The sequence below is a fragment of the Oryzias latipes genome, chromosome 9, assembly GCF_053564925.1.
Source record: "Oryzias latipes strain Hd-rR chromosome 9, Olatipes_Hd-rR_3.1".
Taxonomy (NCBI): domain Eukaryota; kingdom Metazoa; phylum Chordata; class Actinopteri; order Beloniformes; family Adrianichthyidae; genus Oryzias; species Oryzias latipes.
The window spans coordinates 5594723-5612381 of NC_136245.1; the positions used below are offsets into that span (position 1 = coordinate 5594723).

Sequence of the window (17659 nt, forward strand, 5' to 3'; positions counted from 1 at the left end):
CCTAGGCACTTTAACATTGGGAGTTGGGGTCATTTAGACCCACTAGACACTGCGCTGAACCTTTTTTTCTTCAATGATTTGTGATCTTCACTGGTGTCCATGGATTACATGAAATCTTTCCACCTTTATCCACCTTTGTCATGGTAGGGAGAACACGTCAATGGAAGGGTGGGGTCATCTAAGACAGCACAAGGTTTAAAAAGCACTGACACAATGATTCCCCCAATGCTCTTATGTTGCAGCTGTGCCTTGTTTTGGACTTCATATCCCACAATCCTACTGGTCACTTTATGGTGGTATGTGGTGCATTTTTTTCTTGTAGGAGTAAACAAGATGAATACATTTGTATTGCTTTTAAAATAAATGAACTGAAGAAATTTAAATATCAACATTGAAGCGGATTGAGAGGAGCTTGGGATCATTTCAAGGACACTATTAGTTTTATCTGCAAATGTTAACCTTAAACATTTGCATTTGTAAACGATAATTTGAAACAGCAGCTACAAGTGTGGGCTAGGGAAAATATTAAAGTTATATGTCGAGAAAAACTTTTATGTTTCATTTTTTTAGATAAAACAATTTAGTTGGTCTGAGTACTTATTATTATTATTATTAAAAAAATGCAGCAGGAACTGTTCTTTGGTTCATAAAAACGGAGCTGCTGAGGCGGACGAACTCCGCCCTCCTCTCGGACCCTGAACGTAACATCCTCGGGGGGGTGAAACCACTAAGTCACTGCTGACTGTGACCAGTTTGGCGAGGCATGGGAGGAGGACGTGAACGCTGAGGCAGACCAACGGAGGACAGCGGCAGAAGCAGCGGCGGCGGCGGCGGCTCCCCAAACTTCCGAGCGGAGCTGTCAGCTCGCTGTCATCAGCCAGAGCGCGCGGGGCGACGCCGCGCGGACCTGGAGGAAGCCCACGCTCGAGGATGGAGATAGACAAGCGGACGAATGGGTTCGACTACCCCGAGAGAAACAACGCCAAGGCGGTGAACGGTGAGCAGAACCGGGCTGAGTGGGGCGTGCGGACCCCCTACAGCAGCACAGTGTTGCGTGGGCCCTACATCAGCACGCGCCCCCCGTTTGAACAGTTTTTGAGGAATTTGACACAAACACGGTGAAATACAGTATTTCTGTTTTTGTTTGCATAGTTTAGTCCACACAGGCGTGGAAAATGGCTGCAGCTGAACGGTGGGATTGATGGAGTGGAGTTGGCGACTCCCAGGTGTAAAGGACGGGATTTATTGTCCCTCCGTGTGTGTTTGGGCTCTTGTTGTTGGCTTGTGTGTGAATGCTTGAGCTGAGCTCGCTGGGAACAGAGGTCGGAATGTTTTTATTTGGAGGTGGTCACTCAGGCCCGGGGAGATCGTAAAAGGTGAACTTTTGAACTTGGAGAACGCCCTGAGGGCCACAGGCTTTTTTTGGTCGCCACAGACTGGCGCGCGCGCTCATCTGCTTCAGTTGCGCGTGCGCGGCACGTTTCAGGAGAGTCGCGAGCTTCCTTCACCTGAGAGCGTTCCCAGCGCGAGCCCCCTCATTTCTGCAGGCGCCGAGCCCGCATCGAGCCCCTCACTGGGGACAGAAGACACTTACAGGATTAAAATTCCTCCAAGTCTCTCCCCCCTCCACACCAAAAGCTACCAGAGCAATTAGCATCTGCACTCTTGTCAACTTTATTTAGTCAAATTAGCAAAACACTCCATTTTCCCCTTAATAATACACTTTAAAACAAACTAAAAATCACAATTATTGTACTAAATATTTCAAACTAACCTTTAAAAGTTTTTGCTTAAACAGAGGTCTGTTCATATTTTACTTGTCTGCTGAAAACTCCCACCAAACACTAACATTCTTCTCATTTTAAAACTATTGATGGGTTTCTAACTATTAAAATATATATTTTACTGTTTTTAATTATAAGGTATTAAAAGGTTAGACATTTTTATCAGTTAAACACATAAACACAAGAATGGCAGACTTAGAAGAAGGACAATTCATTCTTAGTCATTTGAGTTTTTCTTTGGAAATTTTGACATTTTGATCTTTTTTGTGACTGATAAATAAAAAAGTTTGCATGTTTTAGAAATTCAACCATTGGCTGTATAAGTGAACAGAACACTTTCTTTTGGGGCCGTCACCCATAGAAAATGAACTGCTCTGACAAAATGAAGTCAATTCAGTCTGCATTTTTTTTCACGATATGGACGCCGCCATGTTGGAGCCAGACAACATCAGTGGGCAGTGATTGGTCTGAATCTGTTTGATTTGTTTCTGTGGCAGCCACTCTTACCAATCAGGAGTGAGGTATTTGGAAGGCCACACCCCTACTACTCGAAAGAAACTGTGCCAGTTTATAACTTACCGGTATACAGAAAAAGCCTTAGCAAGAAAAAGGTAGCAGATGAAGACCGAATCGGAATTCTTCCTTTACGGCTTCTCCCTACCCCTGCATGTAACCCTCCAAACTTCTCAATAGGGATTTTGGCTTCTTGGAGCCAACAGGTACTTCCTGTTTGGTCTCTTAAGCCAGTTTTCTTATATCAGGCATGTCCAAAGTCCGGCCTATGAACCAAATATGACCGAAGGCTCCCTTTATAAAATCAATAGTATGCTGCCCCCAGGACTTTCTGAAATCTGTGTACAATTTCCTGATAGTGATTGGATAAAATCCATTATTAGTGGTTGTAAACCTGCGGCAGCACTGTCACTGGACCGTTTCTGTGACTCTTTCTTGTTATCATTTTCAAAATGTTAAACGTAAATGATGAAAAGAAAAATTGACTGGAATAGCCGCAAACAGAAGTGAAAAGTGGAATTTTTGTTATGTTTTGTGAATAGCAGGAAAGTTGTGTCTGATTTGTACTTTTGAATGAGATAAGAAATTATTTCTTGTTCTGATCATTTAAATATTAATGTTTACAGTGAGCCTTTAATAATGAAAAATATTACTAAACATTTTATGTGAACTCAGATTTAATGTTGACAAAATTCGCAGTAATTTTGGGAGAAAATGTATTTGGATGTATTTATCTACTCTCTATCCTATTTGTAGGCCCTTACACATTTCACTTCACCAAATCTCTGCATAAAGTTTGAATACCTCTGTATTAATTACACAGTCAACGTTGTCAAGTTGTTTTCCTAAAAAGAATCACCAGGTTTACTATTTTAATTGTTAAGCTAAACTTTCTTGATCACTTTGTTTCAAAAAACACAATGAACTAAGAAAATGTGTCTTTTGTGTTCATATGTATACGTGTGCAGATTTAGGGTTCTGCTGCAGAGAAAAAGGCACTGACATCCCTCTGAGAATCATTTTCTACTTCCCCTTTGACTGACAATGAGCATAATGATGAGATGCCACTCTTGAAGACAGATGTTCAGCTGGGCTTCCACATTAGAGAGTCCAGCTGGATAACCTGCTGCTGGCCGGTGAATGGCGAGATGTGGGCTGCCGAGGCCTCATCATCTGTGCTTTTGTTCTAGAGTAACAAAGCAGTTAAAGGCTCGTGGCGGCTCCGTCTCACTGCAGCATCTCCATCTAAGCACAGAGACTTAATTTTGATTGATCTTTCATTTGAACCCCCCCCCCCCAAACACTTTTTCCTCTGTGACCTTCTCCCTGAGGTGGGCTTGTTTTAATGTATCTGAACTCATGGGCGGAAGAAAAGTGTGAAGAAGAAAGACCGGTTGGTTTGAGGGGTGTGTAATCAGTTTGGCCCCCGTCCGGGGGGTTTCTGCGGGATGGCACGAGCAGGAAGAAAGCCCCCTTTCAGCCGTGCCCTGCCCTGGCTCCGAACACTGCAGTGGTGGTGGGGTCTGTCCTGTCCCGAGGGACAAGAACAGGATGCTCCTCCACCTCAAAACCCACCCCCGTTCCTTCCTGCTGTGACACTTTGAATGATTACCCGTGACGAGTACAGTAGAAAGGGTAGGGCCCTGCTGCTGCTGACGGTGGCGGCGGTGGTGGTGGGTGGATTGTGGGATGGGAGCGTGCCGTTGGATATCATGCATCATGTTGGGTTTTCTTAATTTTCCTCTTGACTAGGCTCTTTCTACTCAAGAAATCTGCCAGCAAAGCAGCGATGATGGCTGCTCACACAAGTCCCACACTGATACGTTGGAGAGAATATTCGCCTCAAACCAATAAAGAAGGAAATGTGAAGCACATTTATGTTTAAAATGGCAGTTAAATTATAACATTTTTGTGTTTTTAACATGTTTTAACATGGGAATTTAAGATTAAAACTGCATTTCTGAGTATTTCTGTCTTTAAATCATGGATCAAGAGCAGTTATTAGGCATGTTTATTAGGAACAACATGTATCCCTATAAAAAATGAAACGTACAAGTAAAGTCGGGACAATTACTTTGACTGTAAACGTAAGCTTCCCAATCTGATAGGGACAAGTATACATTAAAAAAACAAAGTGGACCTGAAACGGTCAGAACAATATCAGTAGATTTTTTGATATTGATAAAGTTAAATACTGATGAGGTTAAATTATGTAAATATCGACTGATGCCGATACTGGCTCCGATATGTCGCCCATCCCGACCGTTGACGTCTTCATTTTTCTAGTTTTGAGCTGCTATCGTGTTCAAAACTGTCGAGCTGCATAACTTGGATATTGCTTGCAGTTTTTTTTTTCTATGCTAATGTTAGCTTAGGGGTTTCGAGGGGCTGTAAGCTAGTGGGAAGGAGTGTAAACAAAGGAATGATGGGATATCATTGTGGGTTTAATCCCATGTCAACAGTTACGCCCACAACTGGGAGACAAATTTCTGATGAACTCCTGCTGCTCTGCAGAAACTATGTCCTAGAAAACAAGTTTATTATTTATTATTTATTTAATTTTGGCTAAAAACAGCGTAATGAAAGGACCACTGGGAACGCTTTTACATTCGATATAAAATATAGTTGGAGACTTTAAGCAGTTTGCAGCAAACAATGACTTGTATCTTTTGACTTTTACGCCTCCATTCTCAGTAATTTGTGAAGTATTTGGTTCTTTTAATTTAAAAAAACAACAACGGTAAATAACTGCTTACAATGGAGGTGGTGGTGGGAATAATATTGGTAATTTGAAATATTTCCCCTTTAGAGCACAGCTGTCTGTGTTCTTATGTAAGATTTACACGGGCGATATGGTCAAAAAATAAAATCCAAATTCAATTTTAATCAACCCCCCCCCCTGCTTTTACTTTAATTAAAATTACAAACAATGGAATACATTTAACTAGAGTGGCCCAACTAGGTTTTAGGTTTAAAGGATAATTAAAGCCGCAAGCGGCGTTGTATGGCCCGCAGACGCAACCCGGTTTCCACGCCCAACTCTATGCACCACCGTCAACCCTCTCCGCCCTCACCGCCCACAAATTAAAAGCTAGTCAAGGCTGGATTTGCTAATAATGCTGACTATGCTAACTATGCTAATGTGACTAAAAGTCCTAGCATAGCGATTAGCCTCATCAATTGACTCAGAAAAACACATTACCTAAAATGCTAATTATGCTAACTATGTTAGCTATGCTAACATAGCTAAAAGTGCTACCATAGCGATCAGCATCCTCAACTGACTCAAAAAAACCCATTTCCTAAAATGCTAATTATGCTAACTATGCTAACTATGCTAATGTGGCTAAAAGTCCTAACATAGCGATCAGCATCATCAACTGACTAAGAAAAACACATTACCTAAAATGCTAATTATGCTAACTATGCTAGTTATGCTAACATAGCTAAAAGTGCTAGCATAGCGATCAGCATCATCAACTGACTCAGAAAAACACATTCCTCCATTGGTGAGAGTTATGTCATAAGTTGCTAAAAAAAAAACACTTTTTCCAAAATGGCGGCTTTTCTGTTGATTTTATCTCCATAGCAACCATTTTATGTTTTGGTCCCCTCGGGAGGACGAACAGATTGACGTCAGTTTCGGACAAATCGGTAAAAGTAAACTTTTTGTCGTCCTAGCAACAGTGGTTTTATGCTAACCACGCCCACATTCCTTATATGTCCATATCCAGTGTTTTTCAATGTAATCTGTTTCAGGCATGAATGCATGCATTCAATTTTCACTCTATTGTATTGAAATGCATGAGAGTTATAACAGTGCGCCACTTTGCTAGCTTGTCACGCACACGCCGTTCAAAATCTACAACTTCTAATTCCAACATTTTTTCCACAGTAGCTTGCCATTGATGCCCAAAAAGTTTCGAGACGATTGATGAAAATTCCAACGACAAGTTTAAGTTTGAATCCGGTGGTAAAGGTGTTTTTTATAGAAAATTCAAGATGGCCGCCTTTTCCCGAGGTCAAAGGTCGACGAAACTCCAAAGGTGATTGAACACTTACGCTAGGGACATGCGAGTCAAATTTCGTCGAAATCGCTCGAAAAAAAGTTCATTTTTCTATATTGTGTAAAATCGCGAAAAACGCAAAATTGCAGATTTTGGCACAAAATGGCCGCCAAACGGTAGGTCGTGTCGCCATCACGTAATGATTTCAAAACTTTGTTTGGATATACCCGACAAAGTTATCTGGATTTCGTTAACCGATTCTTAAAAATAAAATCCGAATTTTTTTTTTTTGCCGAGTCAGCACTTTTTTTTGCGATCCTTTTTTGTTTACCACGGCCACATTCCTTTATCGATTTTGTCGTATGTGACATCGTTTTGTTCAGTGTGGGCCAGGGTATAGCATATTTCAGTTTCAGGCTATTCCGATAAAATATGTGCGAGCTAGCTAAAATGGCGACGGTTGCGAATTTGCCACGCGCACGCGTTTCAAATTCTACAACTTCTAATTCCAACATTTTGTCCACAGTAGCTTGCCATTGATGCCCGAGAAGTTTCAAAAAGATCGATAAAAATCCCTAGGACGAGTTTTCGTTTGTATCCGTTACTAAAAGTGCTTTTTTATGAAAATTCAAGATGGCCGCCCCTTGCCAAGGTCAAATGTCAACGAAACTTCTTTGGTTATTGTAGAATCGTGCTAGTGGCATGTGTGTCCGATTTCGTGAAAATCGCTTGAACAAAAGTGTTGTTTTCCCATATTGTCAAAAAACACGAAAATCGCCATTTCTCTGAGTTCGCCACAAAATGGCTGCCAAGCCGTAGGTCGTGTGGCCATCCCATAATGATTTCATAACTTCTTTGGGATATCTCCAATACGCGTGTTTTGGTTTCGTTGCTCTAATTTGAATTTTTTTTTACTGGCCCCATAAGCAATTTTCGGCCCATTCATTTTTTTGACGGGATCGCTCGCTGTGATGTCATCGACTTCGGGGGGGTGGCGTTCTCTTTGCCGAAAATTCATTTTCAATTTATCCTAGGTGTGTTCCAATTTTGGTGAGTTTTCGGGTATGTGGCGGGGGTCAAATTTGCGATCAACGGATCCGTTAGAAACGGGAATAATAATAAACGAAGCAGAAACAATATAGAAGTTTTTGCGGTTAGGATTTCCTATTTATTTCAATGCGGCCTGTCTTTTACTATAGGCTGGGCATGTCTTTTTGGCTTTAAACCCGTCCTTTGAGGGCTTTTTGGGGCTTTTTTGTGTTTTTGACGTCATTTTTGCAACTACAAATTTGTGGTTTGTGCGGGGGTGTTGTGCGTGTGTGTGTCTATTTTTGTTGCGTTACACAATTGTCGTGTCGTTGTGTGCTTTGGGCGACTTTTGACCCCATTTTTTGGCGTTTTGATGCGTTTTTTTGACGTTTTGGACCTTTTTGAGTGTTCGACCCTCGTAGCAGTTACAATATGGTCCTTGCACTCTGTGAGTGCTGCGGGCCATAATTACTTTTTCAAACAGTTCCATGTTAGTTTGAGTTTGGATTTTTGTTGTTTTCTAGTTTTTCTTCATTTCAAGACTGCATATTCTGTTTAGATATCTTTTCATAGAATCAAGTGTTTTGTTAAACGACGTGGTTGTATAGCATCTTTCCTTGAGGCTCTAAGCAGGGCTTAAGACGGGTAACTCAGGTTCTCCTGTCCACAAGCACAGCCTCATTTTCAAGCACACTGCCTTTAACAGCAGTATTCCAGGGTCACTTTTTGTTCTTCAATTGCTGTCCATTTGCTGCTGCCTGCTGCTGAAAGAGAGAGGAGACCCTTGAGCAGTGCAGTTATCGCAGCATGACGTGTGTTCTAGATGCATTGAGCTTTTTCCACTGTTTCAAGTCCTCGTGTATTAGAACCAGCCAAAAATGTTCTCCTGCCAGCCTTCGTTTTCCCACCGTCTTTGCAATAAACTCAGTGCTTTACACTGTGGGCTTTAGTGCATCTGAGTAGGGAAACGGGTCGAGCCTCTCTCTTGGACATGAACGCACCAGAGATCATTTTAGAAAACACCCCCGCAGCCCCCCAAAGGCTTCCATATAGTTTACCACATTATCAGGAAATGGCTAGATTTTGGCTTAATCATTTGCTTCACAAGGATCTCTGTTTTTCTGTCTTTTCTAACATCTGCACTGAAATTCATAGAAAAACAATCAATTATGATTCACATCATGTCAGTGAAAAAAGCAAATATAGCATTTAAACCATAAACATTTCCTAGCGCCTCAAACTGCTTTCTCAGCCAATTCATTCACTTCTCTTTATTTTTAATGTCTTCTCTTTACGGAGTCAAAAACAGAAATGTGGCCAAACGAAATGTTAATGCACAAGTGTTATTAAAAGTTGTTTATCTTCCTCACCTAAATCAGTTTCTCTTGTATTAAAAAAACAAAAGAATCCTATCTAGTGGAAAAATCTACTACCATATATGGAGTTCTGGTGAATTCATTGAAGACCCACTCCAATAAAAATCATACTTTTATTGTTTTTAGCATGTTCCTGTAGCATATTTCTCATGATGGAAATCTATCAAAAATGTAGGATTAAAATGTGCATTTTGAGTATTTCTCTATTTAAATCGTGATGGATCAGGAGCAGATACTTAAATTTAATTAGAACTGAAATGGGCGAGCCAAAGTCTCCCTGCTCCGCTCCATTCTGATGCATCCACTTGGAGACAAACAGATCCACAAACATTTTTGTTTTCCTCATTCGTGCTGGAATCTGGATCAAAACTGTACGGCTGTATAGCTCCAAAATTGCTCGCAATATTTGTTACACCGCTAATGTTATCTTGGGGGTGTTAGGAGCTGTAAGCTAGCGGGAGAGAGTGCAAACAAAGGGATGCTGGGATATTAGTAGAGGCTTACTGCTATGCCAACACTCAAGAGTAGGGCTGCACGATATGAGGAAAACTTGCGATGTGCAATATTAGTGATCAATATTGCGAAATAATACAAAATAATAATACAGTTTGTAAAAAAACAAAAGAAATGTAGAACGTTCCATCAAAGAACTTCCCATTGACCCCTCAGAGAAATTTCAGGCTAAGTGTTCATCTGTTTACTGTGGGAGTTTCATTCTAAAAATAACCTGCAATCTGCAACATTTTCACAGTAGTCATCTATTTAATTTAATTTAATTTTTTACAATATTTATACATGATTTTAGGCTGTAAAACCTGTACAGACTTTATTTTCTGAGGCTCATCAACATTATCAGACTTTTCTCTTTTAGTTAAACTTTAAAAGTTCAAACATTCATTGAAAAATAAATCCTATTATAGAATGAAACTACAGATCAAATAGTGGTTGAATATTTATGTGGATTTGGCAAACTGAAGGTATTCTGTCCAGCCGACACGGCATGGAGGAGGTTGACAGCCAATCAAGATGCAAAACACAATTGACTGTTTTAAAAAAACAAAAAAACTTGCAAAATTGCAATAATGAAACGCAAAACTGCGAGACTGCAAAAGGTGAGCCGTACTATAGTGAGGGACCGCCGTATATCAAACTTAAATTAAACTGAAAGCCTTACACTCAAGAGAACTCTTTTTCATATATGCATCAAACATGTACTTTATCATTCAAATGTTTAATTTTAGTAAAATGTGGCCAGACTAAACATTTCCATCTAAGGAAGCTATATTGTATTTATTTTTGGTGAATCTGTTTAAGGTCACTCAAACAGGGTCACTCTTCACTGAACATGGGCTGTTCCCTGTTTTAAGAAAAAACACTTGTCAGTTCTAGTTACTGAACACAAAAAAGATTATTAAATGTTACCATCTTATTGCTAAGAAAATCACACGTTTTAATTGTAGTTTGGATACTGAAGCAAACAAAATTATCTTTATTTTTTTAAAGTAAACTACTTTTCATATTAAAAGTTTGGTATCCAATTAATTACAGGAACCCTTAAAATGAATTACAATTAAAACATTTTAAAAGTTGCCAAGATCAATTGGATCGTTCTGGACCTGTTTACATTTTCTGGTGGGCAGATACTGTATTGCAGCCTGGAGACGATGGATAGGAAGGAATTCTTTGATAACTCAAGGTGATGATTTTGAATAGATCAGAGCTGTTACTCCATCAGCTTTTGTACCATCAGAATTTACCTTTTAAAAAAAAAAAGCAGCTCAGTTTTTATTTCAAAAACCTTGCAGTCAGTTGGATCTTTTTGGGACCCCTGTTTGTGCTCCTGTGTGCGCCGTGACGGTTATATGGGGGAGGTGACGGGCGAGTGCTATGGGAACAGTGACCAGGGTCAGTGGGATGTTGCTCTTGAAGCATTAATGGCCCTGCTCTCTGTTGACCTCAACGTAACCCAGAAAAGAATTTACAACCTACACTTGATCCATGAGCTGTGGAACGGGGACGGCACTGTGCATTCTGAGCTCTGTGGCTCCATCCCAGGGCAAGCTTGAAGGGCCATAAATGACCTACGGCACAAGAAGACGAGGGATGGAGCAGCACTAACCATATTCTGCGGGGGTTTATTAGTACAACTGTAAGGGGGTGGATTCATGTTGCGAAAGGATACCAGATCAGAAGGCTTTGCCTGTGTAAGTCCTCTGTGATATTCATCACACATCCTAGCTAGAGGCCATAAATGTCTTTAATTAGAGTTAGGATTTGAGTGGTGGATGAGTTTATAGATGGCTGTAAAGCAGTGAATTTGGTATCAGGGGAAGAGATGGTCTTCCTGTGAAGTACCACATCTAAAGAATGCATTTGGTGGAGTTTACAAAAAGCAGGTGACAGGCTGAGATCTTTTCGTTCTTGAGAAAAAAAAACAGTGCTTGCAGTGCTTAGGACCGTATGTCACTCCAGTGTTCCAACCAAAAGGGGTTGAATTTAGGCTCCAATTTTTAAAATCTTTATTTCAAATTCCATTCATGTTGAGCTTAAAGACAGACTCCAATTAAAAAAAAGGAGTTTTTGGTGTTTTAACAGGTTCTTGTGGCAATTTTCTCATTAGGGGGGACATGTATAAAGAAAATTAACATCAAAATTGCATTTATGAATATTTCTTTATTCAAACTGTGGTGAATCAGGAGCAGATGAAAAAGTAGTTGCATACAAACTACTCTACACCAATGGGCCAATCCACAACTCAGAGCTGAATTTCTAATTATCTCCTGCCGCTCTGCAGAAACTATTTCATGGAAAATGACAGTTTTTTTTTCCAACGGAAAAACGGCTTAATCATAAATAAAAGGCCACTGCGAACACCTCAACAGTAGATCAAAAGATGATCACAGTGAGAATTTAAAGGTGCACCAAACACATCTGAGAACAGACAAAGCCATGTTTTACGCATTGAAGAAATGTACTGAATATTTGTTTTTTTTCTTAACCCAAAAGAGCCCAAATCCATTTGTTATTAAATGAAAATAAGGTGGGATATACCACAGAACAAGTGGACCAAAGAACACATTTCTGATGTTTTTGTGACACTCGTGTCACCATGGGTTCTCATGGGTTGCAGGACATAAAACAACCAAAGAGAGCTGAGGCTTGGATGGAGACCAGTTCCAGTTTGAAGTGAGTCAGAGGATGAAACTGCTCCGTTTGTGTTATTCTGCCATGGAACCGATGGGAGCCGCTAAGTGGATGGACATTCATACTCTGACCATCCATGAACATGGATGAGTTTCTAAAATATCAATCTTTATAGAAACTAAGTATCTAAAATATTTCTTCGTCAAAATAGGAATTTTTTTGTATGCGTTTTGCAGCCATTTATAGCAGCAAAATAAAAAGAAAAGAAAGGTTTGTCATTTTTGTTTACACCTCCACCTCATATTTTGCACAGATTGGCACTAACCGTTTAAGTAATTAATATTTACTTTTGTTTTCTAATTTCTCTTGTTTTGTAATTTTTAAGGTGTTTGAAATGTATTCCTTTCTTTTGCAGGGGAATTCCTGTGCGTTCTGTTTCACTGTAAAAGTTCCCAAAAGTTTCTATGTGATGTGGCCAGTAGGGGGGACATTTAGTCCTGATGTCAGTGACGTACAGCATGCTCAAACACAATGGGTTTATGAACAAGTCTGCTGGATGATGGGCGTTACAGCGTATATGCAGAGGAGGGTCTGCAGAGCCTTCTACCTTCAGCTTCTGCTTCCTTTCCTCAGCGTGGCAGAGGTGCATGCTGGGAGCCCGGTCTCGCCCGGTGGACCGTCTTTGCTTGGTTTGGGAGATGATTATTTTCAGATGGCTGCTGTGGGCCCGACTCTGCTCAGCACTGTTAGGCTGTAAAACTCTGACCCCTGGCATGATGAAAGGGAAGTTGCTCCTTTGAGCGTGTCAAGTGGCATTGATAGGGCCCCCCCTCCCCCCTTTGACCACGGCGTGACCCTGACCTGACCCGCGATGTTGATTAGCTGTTCACTCCACACACTGATGAGTACACAATAGAAAATGCCCTCTGTTGTTTGAGGCTCTAGAAATCCAGTGATCAATATAATTTAATATTTAACTACAGTAATTAATGCTGTGCACCACAAAAATCAGGACATGACTTTTGTTTTTTTCAGCTTACTTTTCATCTGATCCATCCAGTTCATATACAGTGGTGGACAAAATTGTTGGTACCCTTCAGTTAAAGAAAGTCCACAATGCTCACTGAAATGACTTGAAATGTTCAAAAGTAACAATAAATGAAAATGTATTGAAAATTAATCAAAATCAGCCATTACTTTTGAGTTGTTGATTAACAGAATGATTTAAAAAAACAAACTAATGAAATAGGGCTGGACAAAAACGATGGTACCTCCATAAAAGACTGAGAACTAATTGCCCAGGGGGTCATGATGAACTCAGGTATGTCCTTTCATTGACATGACAGCTGTTTTCAAACCCATAATCAGTCAGTCTGCCTATATAAAGGGAATCAAATAGTCACTTTGCTGTTCGGTAAGAAGGTGTGAACCACACTGAATATGGAGAACAGAAAGCGAAGGAGAGAATTGTCCCAGGACATTAGAAACAAAATTATAGACAAACATCGTAAAGGTAAAGGCTATTAAACCATCTCTAAGCAGCTTGAAGTTCCTGTGAATACAGTGGCACATAGTATTCAGAAGTTTAAGACCCACGGACAGTAGCCAACCTCCCTGGACGAAGAGGAAGAGGAACATAGATGACAAATTGAGGAGACGAATAGTTGGAACTGTATCCAAAGAGCCCAGAACAACCTCCAAAGACATTAAAGGGGAACTCCTAGATCAAGGTACATCAGTGTCAGATCGCACCATTCATCATTGTTTGAGCCAGAGTGGACTTCATGGGAGACGACCAAGGAGAACACCACTGTTGAAAGGAAATCATAAAAAAGTAAGACTGGAATTTGCAAAAATGCATGTTGACAAGCCACAAAGCTTCTGGGAAAATGTCCTTTGGACAGATGAGACCAAACTGGAGCTTTTTGGTAAGGCACATCAGCTCTATGTTCGTAGACTCAAAAATGAAGCATACAACGAAAATAACACTGTCCCTACAGTTTTGGATTTTTATCAAAAAGTTCTTTAAATTTTTACTACTTTTGTAATTTTTTTGGGATACAGAAATTGTTAGTTTTTTTCCTGCCTTATAGGATAAAAAAAGGCTTTGTGATATTCAAGACAAACTTCAATTTGCCGAGTTTCTTTCTGTTTTTGAACTTGTGTTAAATATTAGAAATCCAACAAAAGTTCTTTAAATGAATCACATTTACCTTTCCTATTTTTTGTTTTGTTATTGTGTGTGTTCGTGTTGCTTTGTTTTTTAGGAACCCTCTCTGTGTATTTTTGATGGAACATTAGGAAACGAGGACATTTAGATGTATTTTGAAGTATTGACCTGATGTTTTTATTTTTATTATAAATTTTTCTTTTTACCATTTTTTGTACTAACTGAGCTCCTTTAGAAAACCACTTTAGAGTCATTCTCTGAATTCTCTGGTTCTTTTAAAATATTCCACAAAAAATTGTGTTTCTGACAAAGGAGTATTGGAACCTATAAGAAATTTTTTTTTCCCACATTAGGCATAAAATACCCCAAATTATTAGAAATTAATTTGTGACTTAGTTTGTTTTAAGTTCCACCATGTACAGTCTGATCTCTGTATGTTGAAACAAATTCTTCCATTTCCTTGGTAATCACCTGCTTGTACAACTTCTTTTGAGCACATTTTATTTTTTTTTTATATTGTATTGATTCTGAAGTTCTACCTTCAGCCCTGTACCAATGATTTAACCCCATAATTGGGGTTATGTCACTTCCTGGGTGCTGAAGAAGTTGGACTAAACCATTATTAATAAAAGGGGAGGATTGAGAAGCTGTTCTGGGGTTGAAAAATGAAAGACGTGATCAAATGTTGCCATTTTATAAATAATTCATATATTTCTTCCTTATTACTTTTCTTTAGGTGAAAGTTGAAAGCCATGATTACATAAAAAATCGTACAGTTAGTGGTTGCTATGTGTTTATATTCAATAAAAAAACAGCTTTAGTTAGTTGGGACATGCTCATTTGGCTGATCTCTACACCTCAGCAACCCTTAAAAGTTGTCTAAATATAATTTTCAATATACGTTTGTGTGTAATAATGCAGAATTACATTGATATTTCCATTTCTTATTTTAAAAGTCATTTTGTGGTTTACTTTAATATGAAGATCTTTAAAGGTAATCCTGTGGGACACTTTGATTTTTAGCCTTTGGTAAAATTATTCCCTCTGGTCTTAGTAACTGTGTATGTTGATGGAAGTGATGATGTGCGCTCGGCGACGACTCTGTGATGACTCGGCGACGACTCGGCGACGACTCGGTGTGGAGCGAGCCGCATGAACTTGAATGGGAGAGACCGCTCCACAGGAAGCTGCTCGCTCTGTGGGTTTGAGGCAATGTCGAGGATGCAGTGGACAATGTGGCGTGTTGTGTTACACAACAAGGTCAAGGGTCGTGTGTTGAGGTCAGAGGATGACTGCTATGCTGCCCGTGAAGGCAGCCACAGAGTTCCATCACAATCCGTCAGATTTAATATCCACCGGCTAATGCTGGCAGACAGTCTTCAGCTTAGACCTAAAGCTGAATTGCAAATCACTTTTTTCTATGAATTATTTTACTCTATTTTTTCATAAACATGTTTAGATGTCATGTTTTGGACTTCGAGTAGAGTTTTACATTTCTTAATTTGCACTGCGTTGAAAAGAAGTGAATCTGCTCAGTGCTTTTGGTGTTTTATGCTGGATGTCGTTTTTGACTCTTCCGTTAGATCATTTCTCTTCTATTGACACCGTTTCTTCTCATTTAGGTTGAGCCTGGTCTGACGGGATAAGCTGTTGTCCATAAAGCAAAGGAAAAAATAAGAGTTGAATTCCACACCTTAATTCGAACTTTTTAAACCGGTATTAATTCTACTTGAAATAGCTGAAATATTGTAAAACTATTTAATCATTCTTAATTGAGTCCACTTTTTTTCTGTTATGTAAATGTAGCGATCCAGCGGCCCTCCCCATGCCCCCCACAGCCAGGTGGTCACACAACAGCAGCAGCATCTCCCCTCTCCACTTGATTACAACCCCATCTGCTCCTTCAAGACTATCTACAGCAAACTGAGACTCTTCTGTCATGCATGGGTGTCTCTGCTGATAGGGGAGGGGGGGGGGGGGCAACGTTGTAGAATTGAGTGCTGCCCAAGGGGTAAAAAAAAAAAAAAGTCTCTCTGCTCTGACCTCCTAACATGAACAGGTTGCAGGATGCCCTGCTGCTGCGTCGTGAAAACAATAATGTGTCTGTAGGTTCTGCTGCCTCTCATCTGTCTGAACGAGGGATTAAGCGCTGCGTTGCTTAGCCTACAACTGTAAGGAAATCCTGTTTCAGCCTCTATCTGCTCCATAACTCCATAACTGATGCAATGCCCATCGAACTTGGTCAAATTTCAGTCAATTATCAGTCAATCATTCTGTCCATTGCTGTTTAGTCTATTTTCTCCTCAAACGACGACTTTCGGTCTTTTAAGAATGTTACTACTGATCCCACACTGCCTCCAACTCTTCTTCACACTAGACTGAGAGGACCTGGTTATAGACATCAATGACCAGAATTAGAATTTCTAGAAAATATCTTTATTTTAACTGGTGACCCTAGCAGTTACAGTTTTTCCCGTTTTAAGCTTTTTTAAAAGCTGTTTTACAAATTCTTAACACTTTTGGGTTATGGTTGGGGTCAGCTGTAGGATTTCTGCTTCTGGCCAATAATGTCAGGCGCCATCTTATCTCCAGCCAGGTCCATCTCAACCAGACGACTCCTTGATAATACTTTACTATTTACAACTTTACAATTACCGATGAGAAGCCCATTGAGATGACTGTTGTTGTGAATTTGGGCTCTACAAATAAAGTTGAATTGAATTGAATAATAGGTGAGTTGTGGTTTCAGCACACTTATGGTACAGTATGTCTCCCTAATGGCAAAACGGAAACTGACATCCAATTGTAAACGTTTGATTCCATGCATTATGTCATTATGATTAACCTGCAAGATATTATCCAAACATTAAGACTACAACAACCACTTGCATTTTTATATGATCTTGAGAAAACATTGTTTGAAACAGAAATTTATATTGGTACATTGTTTGTTTTTGCAAATGCTGCACCATCCGGGCAGAAAGGAGAGCTTAGCTTGAACAAATTTCAATTTTCTTATTTATTGTTTAAATATTTAAATTTGGGTCGCTGGATATAAATAATCAGGGGGTAGTGATTCTCATTCTACCCGACTTTTCCGATGAGTGTTGATCGTTCCGATTTGAGGCAGCTGTAGTGTTGCTAACATTTTCAGAATGAAACTGAGGGACTTTTAAAAGATGTTAAATAGTCTGACTAATGCTTCCTGGTAGTTATTTATGTGTGTGTAAATATTTGTATCTCAGGTGTTTTCTCCAGACCACAGCAGTTCAAATGATTACACACTGGAACAAACCTCTAGATTTTATCCAACATAAGCTGGAAATGTGCTATATAAAATGACTTTATTGTTGTCATATTTGAATATAACAGATTTTGTTTCGTAGCTTCTCTTTTTGTCAGGAACATTTGGGGGGTGGGGGTCTCATGACTCCTCAATGAGTCTCCTCTTGGTCATAGGAAAGAAGCTTTTCCTTAGCCTGTTGGTCCGACTTCTTAAGAATCCGAGTCTACCAGAGGGGAGACGGGTGAATGTGGAACGTCCTGGGTGGTGGGTGGGGTTATTGTGGATCTACTTTACATTGTAGAGGTCGAGGTTCTTCTTATATTTTTACCTGTTTAAATCATTTGGCGTCA

At 39.8% G+C, this 17659-nt stretch overlaps 1 protein-coding gene across 1 annotated transcript in view; it reads left to right on the top strand.

Moving 5' to 3' along the window:
- Positions 1-224: 224 nt before the first annotated feature.
- Positions 225-17659, top strand: part of LOC101155697 (nuclear receptor subfamily 6 group A member 1-A) — a 119489-nt gene continuing 102054 nt past the window's right edge. Inside the window, exon 1 of the mRNA XM_023958750.2 lies at positions 225-997. Coding sequence (XP_023814518.1) covers positions 931-997 — 67 coding nt within the window. The 5' untranslated portion in view covers positions 225-930. The remainder of the gene's footprint in view (positions 998-17659) is intronic.